Consider the following 19147-nt stretch of genomic DNA (forward strand, 5'->3'; position numbering starts at 1 on the left):
AAAAAGACGCTTGTTGAATTTGTTCAACAAGTTTCTTGAGCTAAATATTGTTCCGCATGACTGGAGGGAGGTAAAAGTCATTGCTATTCGGAAACCCGGGAAACCTGCCTCTGATCACAATTCATATAGGCCGATTGCGATGCTCTCTTGCCTCCGGAAATTAATGGAGAAAATGATCCTCTTACGGTTAGACAAATGGGTCGAAACAAACGGGTTACTTTCAGATACTCAATTTGGCTTTCGCCGGGGCAAAGGGACGAACGATTGCCTAGCGTTGCTTTCTACTGAAATTCAACTAGCCTTTGCTCGAAAAGAGCAAATGGCTTCTGCGTTCATGGATATTAAGGGGGCTTTTGACTCTGTCTCTGTAGAAGTTTTAAGCGCGAAACTTCATTCGCAGGGAATTTCACCAAATTTGAATAACTTTTTGCTAAATTTGTTGTCAGAAAAGCATATGTATTTCTCACATGGCGATTCGACAACTTCCCGAATTAGTTACATGGGCCTCCCCCAGGGCTCATGTTTAAGTCCTCTCTTATATAATTTTTACGTCAATGACATCGATGAATGTCTTGCAAATTCATGCACGCTAAGGCAACTTGCAGACGATAGCGTTGTATCCATTACTGGTGGCAAGGCTAGCGATCTGCAAGGACCATTGCAAGATACCTTAGACAATTTGTCTGAATGGGCTCTTAAGCTGGGTATCGAATTCTCTCCGGAGAAAACTGAGCTGGTCGTTTTTTCTAGGAAGCATAACCCAGCTCAGCTGCAGCTCCTACTAACGGGTAAAACGATCTCTCAGGTTTTAGTCGCTAAATATCTCGGGGTCTGGTTCGACTCCAAATGCACCTGGGCTTGTCATATTAGGTATCTGACACAAAAATGCCAACAGAGGATTAATTTTCTTCGTACGATTACCGGAACTTGGTGGGGTGCTCACCCAGGAGACCTTCTAAGGTTATACCAAACAACGATATTGTCAGTTCTTGAGTACGGCTGTTTCTGCTTTCGCTCCGCCGCAAACACGCACATTATAAAATTAGAGAGAATACAATATCGTTGTTTGCGTATTGCCTTGGGTTGCATGCAGTCGACCCATACGATGAGTCTTGAAGTGTTAGCGGGTATTCTTCCGTTGAAACATCGTTTTTGGAATCTCTCTTACCGGTTGCTAATTCGATGCACAGTTATGAACCCATTAGTAATTGAAAATTTCGAGAGGTTGGTCGACCTTCAATCTCAATCCAGATTTATGATTTTATATTTTGACTATATGGCTCAAGATATTAATCCTTCTTCATACGATTCCTCCAATGTCGCACTTTTAGCTACTTCTAATAATGCTATATTCTTCGACACCACCATGAAACAAGACATTTCTGGTATCCCGGATCAATTGCGACCCCAAGAGATCCCTAAGATTTTTTCCAATAAGTTTAAACATGTTAGTTATGATAAAAGGTTTTTCACTGACGGATCTAATCTAGATGAGTCCACTGGCTTCGGTGTTTTCCACGAAAATTTTACCGCCTCCTACAAACTCGATGCTCCTGCTTCCGTGTACGTCGCAGAACTTGCTGCTATTCAGTACTCTCTTGGAATCATCGAAACCCTACCCATAGACCACTACTTCATCTTCACAGATAGTCTCAGTGCCATTGAGGCTCTGCGATCAATGAAGCCTGTGAAGCACACCCCGTATTTCCTGGGGAAAATACGGCGGTTTTCAAGTGCTTTAACAGATAAAAATTACCGGGTTACCTTAGCGTGGGTCCCTTCTCATTGCTCGATTCCGGGTAACGAAAAGGCTGACTCTTTAGCTAAGGTGGGTGCTATTGACGGCGATATTTATGAAAGACCAATTGCTTATGATGAATTTTATAGCATTTTGCGTCAGAGAACACTCAACAGTTGGCAATCATCATGGAACTCAGATGAACTGGGACGGTGGCTACATTCCATTTTTCCTAAGGTATCGACGAAAGCATGGTTCAAGGGGTTGGATGTAGGTCGGGACTTCATTCGCGTGATGTCCAGACTTATGTCCAATCACTATACGTTAAACACGCATCTCTTTCGTATAGGGCTTGTAGACAGTAATCACTGCGTTTGTGGCGATGGCTACCATGACATCGAGCATGTTGTTTGGTCGTGTACCGAATACGGTGGTGTTAGGTCTGAGCTTATAGATTCCCTTCGGGCCCGAGGAAAACAACCGAACGTACCCGTTAGAGACATTCTGGGAAGCGGTGATCTCCAGTACATGACACAGCTATACGTGTTCATAAAACACGCTGGTATTAAAATATGAAACTCTTCTATCTATTTGTTAGATTACCATTCCCGCTACACGCTGAAAGAAGATGATACACTAAGCTGGAGACACTCAAACGAAGACTCGGCATCTTTATGCTCACGCAGACACCTCAGTCCAAACTGCTCAAATAGAACATAACTGCTTAGCCATGTACAAATAAATAAATCGTATAACTCAATATAGTTAAAATCAAAATTGTAACTCCCCTCCTCTCACCTTAAATCCCCACTAGCTCGTAGTCAGCCGCGAGAATAAAGAAAAGGCCTCCCTCTTTTCCCTGCTAATTTAGAATTTAAAAAAAATGTACTTGGCTCAGTTAAACATAAATTGTATCGTGCCGTGTCAAATAAACTATTTAAAAACTAAAAAGAAAAATCTGTATACTTGGCAGCCCTGTGTAAAACCGAAGAATACTGCAGAATATACAGGGTTGCCGGATCTGCGATGTATTAACTACTTTACAGGGTTGAAGTTAAACACAACCCGACAATCGGTACCGTGAAATTCTAGGATTAATAATAAAGTAAGTATAGAGAGTTTAATGAGATGAATACGGTCTCTAAAGAAGAGGGAAAATATTGAAAATGTTGAAGTTTAATCGATGTTCTATTGATAAATCTTTAACATTTTTCCCAATTTTCTTTAGAAACCATATTAATCTCTTCGAACTTATTTATTATTTATTACACTATTGGACAACAAACAATAAATAATAATAAACTTATTTATACTTACTGTATTCAATGCACTATTTGACCTGGCTCAATAATCCTAGATTCAAACCTTGTTTGAAATTTTCGGAACAACACAGTGTATTTAGTTTTGGTTTATAAGTTTATTACTTTTAAATTACGCATGAAGTCTTTGAAATTCTACATAATTACTTTTTATTATGTTCAGATGATTTTCACTGAAATATGCTTTCAATATCATGCATGAATGGTCATCAACTATATTCTAATGAAAACTTTTGCTAGGCTGCACAAATTCCTTCGTTTACTATCCTCTTATGTAACATTACAAATAGAACCTAACATACCTCGGTTAGAATGCGAATTGTGGTGTCGATCATTTTATGACTATACGCGCTTGCAGCAGAGATTCTACAGATGATGGCATCTTTAGCCGTGGGTAAAGTCAGCATACTACTATTGGTAGTGGCACGACTTTATCATGCTTTCTGCCGATGTCGATGAAGTTGTATATTTGGTATATCTATGATATAGTATGTTGTTTCGTTCAATATATTTGATTTCAATTAGGTAAATGATATTAGTAAATAAAAATAATCATGTACAACAGTTAATTATCTTTCTACATTCAATATTTTTAATTAAATATATTTATTTAAGTTTTTTCACAATACATGCCATCTGCTTTGATGCTGCTCTACAAAATTTATGTTATGCTTTTCCTAATATGCGGATATTCGTTTTGTGGAAATTTTGCAGGTGTCTTTTACTGTTTTTTTTCTTATGTTAAATACATTAATATGCATATCAAAAAGAGTTAGTTAGGACTCATTCGGATTTTATGTTGTGTTATAAGGACAATTTATTCTTGTTGTTTTGTATTAGTCTTGCCCAGAGTTTATTTACAACAACTCAAAAATCTAAATTGCACTTTTTTGGTTAAAATAAATGGAATGAGGTAATTAACATTACCCGAGTGCTTCAATCAGATGTTTTCCTCCTATTGATAACTTCTCGAATTGTTGTTATTAGTATGCAAAAAATTTAAAATGCTTTAGCAACTATTTGAGCAGTTGGTTTCTCTCAGACTAGAATAAATCTTTGGCGAAAAAGATTACAAGTTGATAACATTTGGCTTTATTGTTTTGTTATCCGTCCACTCTAACTGGTAACCAATTTGAAATGTGATCATTTTATCATGAGAGTGTATCAAATAGATATTGTAATCTATAGACATTAACACATAAAACAATCATAGTTGATGATGGTGGTCAAGGATGCATTCACTTGTGTTCGCATTTCATATTGCATCTGAATGTCAATGCATTAATACCAAATGGCCGTATTTTTTTTTTGGTCAATTACAAATAGCTGGAAATAAAAAACTGAAAAACGTGAAGCTGAAGTCCAAAAAGCTAAAATTTCGGAAGGCTGAAAACACACGAGGCAATCAGACTACTAAAAAATCTTTCTATTGTTCTATTGTTTCTATGTTTGAAATGTATGTTATCCCCACTCGCTATCACTTTTTTGGACAGAACTAAGAGATAACGCCAAGGAATCAGTAGATGTAGAAAAACTAATCAACTTTATCAGGAATGATTTAACGTTAGTCGTCTATATTTTCAATTTTAAAACGGTTGAATACGATTAACCATTATTTAAATTTTTGTTCGTATCATAATATATCGGAGCACACAGTAGAACTGGAATAGATTATTTAGTTTGAGAGTGGTGTGGCTTATATCATTCAGTGCATTGTAGTCAGAGTTGCCCCAGGCCCTTTTTAACTTCAGCTTGTCGTAATTAAGCTTTTCGAGACTCAACCATTCGTTACTCATCTAATTTGTTTTTTTTTGTGTTCCCTATCAACATTAATATATTATTCCGATTTTTTGGGACTATAGTATAACGTCAAAAATCATAAAAATATTATGTTTTCAATGTGTTGTAAGTCTTGCCTTTTATATGGTTTTGTTCTGTCTTTAAAGCTACAACTTAGTGTCAGTAGTAATATTGGGAGGGGAGTTTATGCTGTGTAATACTAGTCAATAATGCTAATGCTCCCATTATCATACATATTTTTATCCAAAATTTCATGAATCTGTTGGCGGCTTCATTTATCATTGCTGCCAACAAGTATCGTGTACATTCCGCCTGTAACGATTCAACTTTGTGTGTTTCAGTCACCCTGTTTCAAAGTTATACTAATTTAACACTTTCAAAGTTTAGTATAGCCTACAACTCAGTAACCGCATAGAAACTGTTCTCATCACTATTGTTGTTTGTGTTCGTTGGGTTCGCAGTGCAATTTCCACATGCTACGCTGTTATTACCATTGGATGCACCATTTGTGTGAGTATTTGTAATCTTTTTAGTAGCGTAGATTACCTCTTTTAAATCACTTTTGACAACGTTCATATTCGTGGAATCGTCGTGATAGACAATCTGCCCATCTTCATCAACCGGTGGCGGGGGTGGAGGCAGTGGTTCCTCTATTAATTCGGGTGGCGGTAGCGGCAGGGGCAAAGATTGAATTTGGGTTGTGGTCATGGTATTAACGTTTGTTGTTACGGGAGGTGATGGTAAAGGATCAGTGATCGTAGTCATCGTATTTTCATTAGCTGTGCCAGTTGATAGATTTTGTTGTTTTGTCTGTTGGGTATTTTTTTTCTTCTGAGCTTCAATTTCCAGGGCCTCTATTTTTGGAAGCGGAATTGCTTTTAGTGTGGCAAACTTACTATTTTGGTCTATCAATTTGCGTTTAACATAAATTTCATCTTTCGAGACTAGTGACTGTGAATTTTTCGGAATGGCCGGTAGTGGTGTGTTAATGATTGATGCTAGTGGTTTTGTTGTAGTTGATGCTGTTGAATTGAACGTAGTTTGATTTTTAATTGTATTGTTAGTGGGTTTCATGGTACCATATGAGTTGTTCCCATTGTTTTGATAACTGCAAGAATTGTTCGTTTGACTGTTAGTGCTACTGCTGTTACTGCTGCTAGCATTGTTGTTCAAGTTTTGATTGTTTGGATTTTTTAACGAAGAACAAATATAAATTTGCTTATCGCGTTCATTGACGGAACTATCGTTTAGACTTGGTATTGCTTGAACTGTTTCTAGTGCTTTCTGTGGATTGCGTAGAGGCGGCAGTGGGGGCGGATTATCTTCACTATAGTGACTTTGCTCAATCATTTTTCGATTAATAGTCATAGTGTGACTCGGATGACCCACTGAATGCTGGTGATGTCTAGCGTTTGGGGGCATCTGCTGATGCTGCTGTTGCAAAAGCTGTTGCTGCTGCTGTTGATGTTGCAGCTGCATTGGTATTAGCTGTTGCTGTTGTTGAGGACTCAATGTGTGATAATGCTGCATATTCGGCGGGTGAAACTTCTTATCGTTACAGGCGGCGTAACTTCAGTAAAAATCATTAGCATCCAGTGTTTTGCAGTGCTTGCTCAAAGTAGCATATTTGCCATTGTTTGGGCCTTGCATATGAGTTGGGCTATTGTTATGAGAAGGTAAACGACCGAGGGTGTGTGTTCCACCTGGTCGCATCATGGCTTTATGGTGATGATGCATATGAGCTTGCTGTTGTGGAGTCATTTCATGTTTAGCATTGCGTGCCGGATGTGCCAGTGTGTGCGAACCGCTAATCACCGGTGGGCTACAAGAAAACCTAAAAGTTAATATTGAGCTAATAACTTCAAATTACTAACTTTACCCCTTATGAATGTGTGGCATTGCTCGCGTAGAGGCGTTTTGATGATTTTGTGATTGGAGTTGATGGGCTGAGACGTATGACTGTTCTTCTACCTGAGCATAATCGTTCCTTAAAACAGAAATATTTAATGTTGCAATATTATTAAAAAAATAGGGTAGCACGCGGGTGTGTTCAATTATGTTTAACCCATCTTGAGGCTACACAATCGGGTTTTCACATAGCATGCAAAACGTTTAGAATTATTGATATCTTGATATACAGGTCGGACTCGATTATCCGAAACATCAGAAAATTTTTTATTCCGGATAATCGAGTTTTCCGGATAGTCAAATCACAGAAAATATATTCAAATTAGTGGTTAAGGAACATAAAAGAAATATTTCCTTTTTTATTTTACTTGTATGATGCAGTGGCGTAGCCAGAAATTATTTCTGAGGCGAAAAGGGCTAAATTTCAAAAAGCAAAAAACATGTTTCATGCATACCGGAAATGACATAAATGGTAACAAATATGCCAGAAGGGATGGTGAAGGTAAAACTTCGGAACAAAAATTAGAAACGAACACCGAAAAAATTGAATTCCGGATAATCGGGTCTAAATTTCCAGATAATCGAATTCCGCATAATCGAGTCCGACCTGTATTCTGTGTTTATTTGTCACCGAATATAACTACCTTTAGTATCCCACAGGGATTTAAACAATTCAAAAAGTAAAAATTTATTGGTTGAAAAGCTGAACTATTAACGAAAAATACCAACTTTTTTTTTATTTTTCTCGAGCAAAAAGATAGGTATAGTATAATACTTAAACAACCTTGGATATCATCAGCGGTCTTATCATTTGAAAGACTCCATAAAACAATACATTTCCAAGCAACATAGGGCAACGATTTTAATCGAATTGCAGTAATTCATTATAACTGGAAATTAAGTACGTATTCTTCACTTTCAGATATATTCCAACTTTCGAGTCGTCATTAAATGCTCGAATGCATGCTAAAATCGGCTCGCTTTGACCAAACAAAGTCCGGTGAAAGGTTGGCTGTGATAACGATGTATTCGGGAGAGTCCTATAAGGTACGCGAGAGTTCATCTTTTCAAGTAGTTTGGGGGCATCAATTTCACCGTACAACATTTTCGTCCCGAACAGTAGTATCCTTGTAGTAGTATCCTTCGTTGTTCCAGTGTATCGGGAGCCAGTAGTCGACATCTGTCAGAATAAGGTGGCAAACTATGGGGATTCCTCCAAGGCAGATTTCGCAGTGCAAACGAATGGACCGCTTCTGGATACGTTCGATTCTAAGGTTCCACGAAAGTTGATGCGGTTGCCACACGATTGACGCATTCTCTAAAATTGGGCGGACGATAGCACAGTACAGTGACTACCAGCAATGTAGGTGCGAGAAGTCTCTGGCAATCTTAGAGAGGAAACCTAACTGCCGCGTTGCTTTGAAAATGATCGCTGTTTGGTGTGAGTCAAAACTCATTCTAGAGTCCAGTTTAACTCCCAAATCGGACACTTCAGTGACTCTGGGGATGATTTTCCCTTCAATGCTATAATCAAACAATATCGACTGTGATGTGCGGTGGAACGATATGACCTGACATTAATTGACGCTAATTGTCAGTTTATTCCTACGGCACCAATCAGCAAACGTGGTCAGCAAGTCTTGTAGAAGCCGACAATTCTCTTCAGTGCGCACTTCAATATAGATTTTTAAGTCGTCAGCATATAGCAGCTTGAAACCTTCTTTCAGAACAAAGACTGTGTCGTTAAAAAATAAAATGAACAGTAGCGGGCCGAGGTTGCTACCTTGAGGCACTCCCGATTTGTTTAAAAACGGTCTTGAAACAAAACCGTCAACGTTGACGCGAAGTTCCCGCTCCGTTAAATAAGATTCCAACCAAGACGTTAGTTGCGAAGAAACACCAAGGCGAGTCAGCAGAAGTATTTTATGGTCATTTTTATAAAAAGCCGCCTTTAAGTCCGTATAGATTACGTCAACTTGCGCTTTCTTTTCCAGAGATATATGCATTCTGACGTAAAATTCAGCAAATTTGTTGTTATTGATCGACCTGGCATGAAGCCATGTTGGTCGACAGATATGTTGCATTTTGTTGCATTAAGAATTACCCTGCTCATTATTTTCTCAAATAATTTTGAGACTGCCGAATGACTTGTGATTCCACGATAATTAGTCGCGTCATATCGATCTCCTTTTTTTAACACGATACAATACAGCGGCATATTAAAATTGCAGGCAGACCATCGAAACCAGGTACATACGATCGCTTCAACTTTTTTGTTGCTGACAAAATCATATCTGAACTCACGGCAAACACTCCTAGATCAATGAGGTCGATAGGAACGATACGAATAGCTTTAACGATCTCTAGTTCAGAAACGCGATTTGCTTCGAAAACAAAATGCAAAATGTTTTGCGAGTAACTGACTTGATTCTAAAGCAGATTAAAATATACATTTTTGGGATAGCAGTACATTTCCGCTTCGAATTGACATACCGCCAAAAACCACTAGGATTTGCTCTTAATTTTATCTGCACACGCAATACGTAAGATTTATATAAGGTAGCATTCAATGAACGGTACGCGTTACTGGCTGACTGAAAATCTCTTGTTGTCAGGCGTTCGTTGGCGGCGAAGTTTACGCTGGAGTGCATTTCACACACGTTCCAATGATCGTAAACGAGGATTACTTCATGCAGGTGAAGCTGGCGGTTGTGTTCTTGGAACGTTACAAACAATCCAATCGTTCAAAATGAAAAAGAATTTTTCTGCCATAACAATAGGGTAGCACGCGGGTGTGTTCAATTATGTTTAACCTATCTTGAGGCTACACAATCGGGTTTTCACATAGCATGCAAAACGTTTAGAATTATTGATATCTTGATATACAGGTCGGACTCGATTATCCGAAACATCAGAAAATTTTTTATTCCGGATAATCGAGTTTTCCGGATAGTCAAATCACAAAAAATATATTCTAATTAGTGGTTAAGGAACATAAAAGAAATATTTCCTTTTTTTATTTTACTTGTATGATGCAGTGGCGTAGCCAGAAATTATTTCTGAGGCGAAAAGGGCTAAAATTTCAAAAAGCAAAAAACATGTTTCATGCATACCGGAAATGACATAAATGGTAACAAATAAGCCAGAAGGGATGGTGAAGGTAAAACTTCGGAACAAAAATTAGAAACGAACACCGAAAAAATTGAATTCCGGATAATCGGGTCTAAATTTCCAGATAATCGAATGCCGCATAATCGAGTCCGACCTGTATTCTGTGTTTATTTGTCACCGAATATAACTACCTTTAGTATCCCACAAGGATTTAAACAATTCAAAAAGTAAAAATTTATTGGTTGAAAAGCTGAACTATAAGAAAATTATAACTTTAATGTAATAGCAAAATTGCTATGAACCTTAACAAAAAATACCAACTTTTTTTTTATTTTTCTCGAGCAAAAAGATAGGTATAGTATAATACTTAAACAACCTTGGATATCATCAGCGGTCTTATCATTTGAAAGACTCCATAAAACAATACATTTCCAAGCAACATAGGGCAACGATTTTAATCGAATTGCAGTAATTCATTATAACTGGAAATTAAGTACGTATTCTTCACTTTCAGATATATTCCAACTTTCGAGTCGTCATTAAATGCTCGAATGCATGCTAAAATCGGCTCGTTTTGACCAGACAAAGTCCGGTGAAAGGTTGGCTGTGATAACGATGTATTCGGGAGAGTCCTATAAGGTACGCGAGAGTTCATCTTTTCAAGCAGTTTGGGGGCATCAATTTCACCGTACAACATTTTCGTCCCGAACAGTAGTATCCTTGTAGTAGTATCCTTCGTTGTTCCAGTGTATCGGGAGCCAGTAGTCGACATCTGTCAGAATAAGGTGGCAAACTATGGGGATTCCTCCAAGGCAGATTTCGCAGTGCAAACGAATGGACCGCTTCTGGATACGTTCGATTCTAAGGTTCCACGAAAGTTGATGCGGTTGCCACACGATTGACGCATTCTCTAAAATTGGGCGGACGATAGCACAGTACAGTGACTACCAGCAATGTAGGTGCGAGAAGTCTCTGGCAATCTTAGAGAGGAAACCTAACTGCCGCGTTGCTTTGAAAATGATCGCTGTTTGGTGTGAGTCAAAACTCATTCTAGAGTCCAGTTTAACTCCCAAATCGGACACTTCAGTGACTCTGGGGATGATTTTCCCTTCAATGCTATAATCAAACAATATCGACTGTGATGTGCGGTGGAACGATATGACCTGACATTAATTGACGCTAATTGTCAGTTTATTCCTACGGCACCAATCAGCAAACGTGGTCAGCAAGTCTTGTAGAAGCCGACAATTCTCTTCAGTGCGCACTTCAATATAGATTTTTAAGTCGTCAGCATATAGCAGCTTGAAACCTTCTTTCAGAACAAAGACTGTGTCGTTAAAAAATAAAATGAACAGTAGCGGGCCGAGGTTGCTACCTTGAGGCACACCCGATTTGTTTAAAAACGGTCTTGAAACAAAACCGTCAACGTTGACGCGAAGTTCCCGCTCCGTCAAATAAGATTCCAACCAAGACGTTAGTTGCGAAGAAACACCAAGGCGAGTCAGCAGAAGTATTTTATGGTCAATTTTATAAAACGCCGCCTTTAAGTCCGTATAGATTACGTCAACTTGCGCTTTCTTTTCCAGAGATATATGCATTCTGACGTAAAATCCAGCAAATTTGTTGTTATTGATCGACCTGGCATGAAGCCATGTTGGTCGACAGATATGTTGCATTTTGTTGCATTAAGAATTACCCTGCTCATTATTTTCTCAAATAATTTTGAGACTGCCGAATGACTTGTGATTCCACGATAATTAGTCGCGTCATATCGATCTCCTTTTTTTAACACGATACAATACAGCGGCATATTAAAATTGCAGGCAGACCATCGACACCAGGTACATACGATCGCTTCAACTTTTTTGTTGCTGACAAAATCATATCTGAACTCACGGCAAACACTCCTAGATCAATGAGGTCGATAGGAACGATACGAATAGCTTTAACGATCTCTAGTTCAGAAACGCGATTTGCTTCGAAAACAAAATGCAAAATGTTTTGCGAGTAACTGACTTGATTCTAAAGCAGATTAAAATATACATTTTTGGGATAGCAGTACTTTTCCGCTTCGAATTGACATACCGCCAAAAACCACTAGGATTTGCTCTTAATTTTATCTGCACACGCAATACGTAAGATTTATATAAGGTAGCATTCAATGAACGGTACGCGTTACTGGCTGACTGAAAATCTCTTGTTGTCAGGCGTTCGTTGGCGGCGAAGTTTACGCTGGAGTGCATTTCGCACACGTTCTAATGATCGTAAACGAGGATTACTTCATGCAGGTGAAGCTGGCGGTTGTGTTCTTGGAACGTTACAAACAATCCAATCGTTCAAAATGAAAAAGAATTTTTCTGCCATAACGTCAACATCATCATTATTATCGAGAACCGTGTCCCAGTTAACGGTAGTCAAGTACTGCGAGAGTGCCATAAAGTCCATTCTGCGAAAGTGCAAGTGACGCTCCTTTGGTCTTTCGACTGGATCGGCATATCCCGCATGCGTTGGCAAAAATAAATCGAGAGGAGGATGATGGGAGTCGACGGGCAGCAACAAAGCCGGGCAATTGATTACTTCGATCTCACAGTTAGGCAAACAAAACACTAAATCGAAAATGCGATCGAGCGAGCAACACATACTGCCATACCGTTTGCACATGTTACGAGATCACCACTGTTTCACACGCAAATGTTTCGCTTGTTCTTTTTAAAGCAACAACGAAACAGGCTGAATTAATTACCTAAATAGCAATAAAATTCACCTACAGTCAACAAACAACACATACTATCGTTTTTTGCATATGTTCCTAGTTTCTTCCACCTCCAATCGTCTCGGTGTGAGTGTATCAGTTTATTCATCATATGCATACGGATTATAGAGGAAGAGATGCCAGGTATATTTTTTCCCGTCATATAGTAACGTTGAAACGTTGATGATTACAAACACTATCTCATATGCTTCTTGAAGTCACATCACGATTTGTAAACTATGTTAGGGAAAAACAGAAACATTTGCTTTCTTGCAAGCGGATGCAAGCCATGTTGCAAACACACTCATCGCTTGATGGATACTCATTTAGACCTCTTCGATTATACAAAGCTTGTGCTTATCTAGGAAACCCATATTCGTATCGCCAACAACTCTGATCATTTTGTATTACATATTTTGACGAAATTAGACGTGTTTCTAATTCGATACAAGGAAGCTATAGCAGATATTCTGCGTATGTGTGAATAAAAAAACTGAATCTGGTTCATATCGCTGCATTAATACAAATGCCGCGGCTGAAGACTCGCTACACATGCATTACGGTTCTTGGTTGTATATTCCACTGCAGAAACGCATACAAGCGCGTAGCTGTCTTTCTTATTACTTTTAGTTTGTTTCTTTTTTTGTCTAATGCGCAGTCATAAGACACAAAAAGTAATAATATGTTGCTCTGAAGTTACAAAATCTTCCCTGTTTGTGTTGAGTGTATTCTAACCAAGGGGACCCTATCTGAAATATATACGTTTGACAGTCGGCCACTTATCGGGCCTTTATTTGAAATACAGCCCCGAGGCAAATGCCCACCATAAATTCTATATACCTACTACTTAGGTCATTAACTTCTTCACTCCTTTAAAATAGAGCGAGATAGCATGCTGTCATCCCCTTGATCCTAACGATATAATTACTGTTAGAACCACAATAAGAAGCAGAACCCATTTTGCTGCAATCGCGAGCGAGAGTGTTTTCGCCCTGCATCTATGACGTCATAATGCACAGATTTTTATCTCTCTCATAAGGCGAATCAACTTTCTTTGTTTAACTTCCTATAGAAACCCCACATTGTACATCGGAATAAAGCTAGAATTGAATTTTGTCAGATTTCCGCGCGATTATGGACCTCACGGTAACAATTACAATGTTATTATTTGTGACAAATTTTTGAAGTATAAGGGCATCTTCAGCGGTGGTCTATTTTTGAAACAACTTCCCGATCAACCACTCTTTATGCACCTTTATGAAATGACAACAACTGAAATCAATCGATATAGGTTCAAAACTAATTGATAGCGATCGTTCTCGTTTCATGAAAAAACATAAAGAGTGGTTGGTCGGGTTTATACTAGATTTACACCAGCGAATAGAACTAGCTAATATAGACCAATTTTTCGTTCTCCGCACCGGTGTTGTATATCTTGTTGTTTTAAACCGCTGACATCTGTCACACTGTCAACAATTCAATACCCTATGTTATCAGTTTATGAGACTTTTTATAATAAAAAGCACTCAATATTTAACAAACGAAAATTCGATAATTTTTACGCACATTAAACGAATACTTTGGCAAGACACTTTATATCCACGAGACTTTATGTATTTGACCCGAGCGTAGGGACGTTGCGATACCATTAAACATCGATACTTAGAATCGATACCTGTATCGAGAGCAAGTACTGATATTCCGATAGTATTGAGGCTAAAGTATCGATACCTAAATTTATCGTTGTGCGATACCAGTTCGTTCAAAATATAGGTCATTATTCTTTTTTATTATTTATTCCTCAAGATAAAACGTTTAATTCTATTAAACCATTTATATAGACCATTCTACAAGACGTTTCTGAACTCAATCTATGAATGAAATTTTGACAGAAAGCTCGGAACCGCTGACATAACGCACGTAAAAGCAACATCATCAACAGCAGAATACGTGACACCTGTCAGTTCGTAAAATGGTCTATAAATTTACTGAATCTAGAAACACCAGCTTCTGCAGAAACTTAGTCGAAAGTCGATTACGCTTTTCCTTAATAATTGATCCTGTTTTCGAAAAAAACCGCTTGCATGGCTCTGTAGATTTTACCTTCGGATCTGCATGACCGTAGAAAAGGATCGTTCCCGTAGGTTAATCTACAGAAATTTCTGTTAAATTGGCATTGCCGATGAGATGGCATGCATGCATACGATGCATCAAAATGGCACAGGAAACAGCAAGTTTTCTGCTCCGTTCGTTCTTCTTTACAGAGTTGTTTCGAGTCTTTTCGATACTGAGAGGTGTGTATCGATATTGATGAAGCATCGCTGGTAAAACATAGATACCAAATATACGAGTATCGGAAGTAGAAGGATCGATTCTATATTAGTATCGGTGGTATCGCAATGTCCCTACCCGAGCGTCAGTGACATTTCTCAGGATGGATTGGTACGATCGAAAAATTTCTGCTACAAGTAGGGCTTCGGAGGATAGCGAAAAATATTTGATCGCGTAGATGTTCATCTTCCGTTTTCGTCTCATCAATCTTTCAGAATCTTGCAGTTCTTTCAGTTTTGAGGATATTGAAACAAGCCTGCATTTTGAACGTTTTTAGTTCAGTGTCTTCAAGGAACATTTTTCTGGCCTCTCAAGGTCTTCTCTAGTCCCACTACAATTAAGGCGATTAACAAATAGCCAACATATTTGTCATCTTGGGGGATGATGGTTGCAAACCAAGTAGTTGAACCTACGGTTATGGTCTTCCAGAATTCCTCCTTTTGCTGGCCGGTTTCCTTGAAGCCAAAAACGACAAACCTGTTCATTTTATTCTTCAGAAAAGCCACAAAAATTAATTGTGAATTGTCATAAATAACTTTGTTTTATTTATTCCTCAACACTCGCAAAACGCTCATATAGAAATAGCTGAAAATGAGGTATTCAATTAAAATATGACATTTCATCCACCTATTGGTAGCGTACAAAGGAGTATTGAACGATCTGTTTCTTGTTCCAAAAAGTGACAAAAATAGACCAAAACGTATACCAGTTTCAAATTTTTTCAATTTAGATCTGGTATAAAACAAAATTTACACCATCGATGCAGCAGTGAATTTGAGTTTGTTCCAAAAAAATAGATCAAAACAACGATTTGGACCACCGCTGAAGATGCCCTAAGTAATCTTTAATTAAAGATTCGTAGGTCATCTTCCTTTTAACTGAAATCCTATCGTTAATTTGATTTCATTCAGCAAGAATTCTAATCGCTTATACATATTTGTCACAAATAGTTTTCACTTAGTTTTAAACTGGTTACTAGTACTGATGTTTTTCCAAGGGGTCTTCATTGGAAATGGTCGGGTTTGGCTTTTTTCAAACCCATACACGATTTGTTTTTTCGGTTGAAACCCGTACCCGAAACTTTTTTTTTCGATCAAATCCAAACCCGACCCGAACCCGAAATTTTTTTTTATGAATCCTGACCCGAACCCGAAGCTTTGAAACCCGAGCCCGACCCGAACCCGAGATTTTTTGGGGTCAATTTTTTGAACCAATTCAAGGCTTTGAGCCTCGAACGGTATTGAAATGTTAGTTGCTTGAAATGAGATATCATTATCTTATAAATATGCTTATTCGATATAGTCGGGTTTCGGGTTTTCAAACCCAAACCCGACATTTTAAAACCCGAACCAGCAATTTTTTTCCACCTAACCCGAACCTGACCCGTACCCGACACCTTCAAAAATTTTCAAACCCGAACCCGATCCGAGCCCGACACTTTCAAAAATTTTCAAACCTGAACCCGACGAGTACTGGTCAGGCAACTGGGCGACAGTTTCGATAGACGAACGCAATTATGGTCAAATGTGCCATAAAAAATTCACAAGCCTCGTTAAACCCAGAATTAGGTCGCTTAGGTCGAATTATATACCTAGTTAACCAGGAAGGTAAGAGCCTGCTTCTATTTAAACTAGTCATATTAGTTAAGAATATTAACTAGCACATTCATTTAGCATCAGCAGCAGTGACAGCCAGAAATCCTAGAAGAAGAACTATTTCGTGTAAATCCGTAGATTGTAAGGATTTCTACGGATTTTTTCTTCTTGGTAAAATTTTGAATGAAAGTTTGTGTATACAACCAAACGACGGAGGTACATAGTTTTATTATCACTAGCAACCATATTTTTCAAATGGTATCGAATTGCGGGAGAATTTTCTTATAATTTATTAAATCTCGTCTCGTCTGACCAATTTTGGCATTGCAGGTAACGAGTCGGCTGGATTTTGGACGAGTAGCTCCTTTGTCACTCAGCTGTCACCAGCCAAGTTTCACTCGCGTTCCCTAATATTCCCTAATACAACATTTTGCTCGCCTCGTCAGTGCTCGCGGGCGAGGCGAGTTGCTCGCCCCCAAAAGTACACTCTGCCTCATTCGGGTGTAGTCCGGGACAAAAAGGATAGTCCGGAGAGCGAAAAAACATTTACGGGGTAAAAGGTGTAGTCCGAGTGTAGCTACACCGCGGAAACGAATTTGACATAAGTAATACGGAAAATTTTGCGTGTATGTAGCGCCATCAGGGCCGGCGGTTCGTATGAGTAGTAGTACCCACTTGGAAAATATCCCTATAATATATAATATATACGGAATTTTCGGACAAAATAAAAAAAATGTGATGTTTCCTATGTTCTAAACTTAAAATTGCCGCGCTTATATGCAAGCGGCAGATTTTTTCATTGATATCGTTAAGGGAGAGGTTATAAAGCTACAGATTCATGTTCAGTTGTGAAGTTTCTTAGAAACAAGGATTTTTTTAAATCGTTCCCAAATTTGTTTGTGTTCTCTAATTAGTCATGACAATACCAGGCTTGTTGTAGCGAAACAGTGTTTTAAACTAATTTACACCGAATCAAAAACTCTTTGAAAACTACAATTGTTTAAAATTGGTTCAATCACATGGCGATTCTATATTCATATCTAGATAACATTTCAAAAGGTCCTATCTGCTTTCATCATTTTCCGGGGCGTCTTCTAATTTTGGTAATGCCCAAGCGTCATTTTCGTTCAGAAGGCTAGAGTGATCCCTCCGCTAACAACTTGTGTAATTAACTTGCGAATGAAAGTGATCGATAAAAAAAATCGGTCAAAGCAGATAGGACCTTTTGAAATGTTTTTCTATATATGCAGTTTTTCCAAGCTGTAGACGCAAAATGGAAATAAGATTAAAAATGATAACGATAAACTAAAGTTGCTTTTTATGCGAGGGATACGTGACGCGTGAAAAAAAAACGCATCTTTACTAAAATCCACGTATTACCACCATATTTAATAATGACCATTCCTGCTAAAAACTTGTACATCGGAGTCTTTTTTTACGCGGTTGATTGAACCGCGGTGGAAAGATTAGATCAGGTTTACTCATATGAAATTTATTTGATACCGCGTAAAAATAATCTTCAAAATTGCGTGAAAATACTCCGCGTTATTGTTGAAAAGTTGCGTCTATTAAAACGCTTAAAAATAACCCACGTGGAAAAAGACCCCAGTGTATAGGGTATAAAAATCAACTTCAAGCTGTAGTTTTTTGTTAATGATTTTGCGATGAGCATTTTTAATTCACAAGCGATGTGTGTCGATTTTTTCTATTTTTTTAAAGCATCAAAAAGTGTTAAATACATGGCTGTTTTTTTTTTGTTTTTTTCGCTAAGACAGGTCTGCTAAAAATTTCAAAAACATTTTTTCGATTGAATTAACTTGCATTTAAAAGTGAGTCATTTTCCTACAATCGTGTACACGGTAAAGTCATTTTTGTGAGAAATTATCGTTCGATATAGTTACGTAATAAGTTGTAAGTGTAGCTCATCAGGCTGTGATTAGATGCGCTTAAAATCGCTAAAGCTTTCTCCCTATTGCTCAAATCTCTGTGAAAATTTGGGAGAAAGTTCTCAAGAAGTTGTACTTTAAATTAAATTGAGAGGTAGAGTAGGGAACATATTTTAAGCAGCTTTAGCAGCCGCCTGTGTATTGAGACGAAATACTCGAAATGTATAAAGTGAAATACAAACATGGATATTAGAGTGGGTCACGGTTATATGGGAACGACATAATGACATAACGCACGTAAAAGCAACATCATCAACAGCAGAATACGTGACACCTGTCAGTTCGTAAAATGGTCTATAAATTTACTGAATCTAGAAACACCAGCTTCTGCAGAAACTTAGTCGAAAGTCGATTACGCTTTTCCTTAATAATTGATCCTGTTTTCGAAAAAAACCGCTTGCATGGCTCTGTAGATTTTACCTTCGGATCTGCATGACCGTAGAAAAGGATCGTTCCCGTAGGTTAATCTACAGAAATTTCTGTAAATTGGCATTGCCGATGAGATGGCATGCATGCATACGATGCATCAAAATGGCACAGGAAACAGCAAGTTTTCTGCTCCGTTCGTTCTTCTTTACAGAGTTGTTTCGAGTCTTTTCGATACTGAGAGGTGTGTATCGATATTGATGAAGCATCGCTGGTAAAAC

The 19147-nt window shown here is 38.1% G+C and overlaps 2 protein-coding genes across 2 annotated transcripts in view; both read right to left on the reverse strand.

Moving 5' to 3' along the window:
* Positions 1-3135: 3135 nt before the first annotated feature.
* LOC129729336 (protein tweety) overlaps positions 3136-19147 on the reverse strand; it is a 33058-nt gene continuing 17046 nt past the window's right edge. Inside the window, exons 5-6 of the mRNA XM_055687852.1 lie at positions 6737-6844; positions 3136-6679 (exon numbers count right to left, since the gene is read on the reverse strand). Coding sequence (XP_055543827.1) covers positions 6430-6679; positions 6737-6844 — 358 coding nt within the window. The 3' untranslated portion in view covers positions 3136-6429. The remainder of the gene's footprint in view (positions 6680-6736; positions 6845-19147) is intronic.
* LOC129716877 (homeobox protein 5-like) lies at positions 5251-6387 on the reverse strand. Its single transcript, XM_055666722.1, has one exon. It carries the CDS (start codon positions 6385-6387, stop codon positions 5251-5253), a length of 1137 nt encoding a protein of 378 aa, XP_055522697.1.

The sequence above is a fragment of the Wyeomyia smithii genome, chromosome 1 (assembly GCF_029784165.1).
Source record: "Wyeomyia smithii strain HCP4-BCI-WySm-NY-G18 chromosome 1, ASM2978416v1, whole genome shotgun sequence".
Taxonomy (NCBI): domain Eukaryota; kingdom Metazoa; phylum Arthropoda; class Insecta; order Diptera; family Culicidae; genus Wyeomyia; species Wyeomyia smithii.

Coding starts and splice junctions, on each gene's coding strand:
- LOC129716877 (XM_055666722.1), bottom strand. CDS start 6,387: ATGCAGCATTATCACACATTGAGTCCTCAACAACAGCAACAGCTAATA.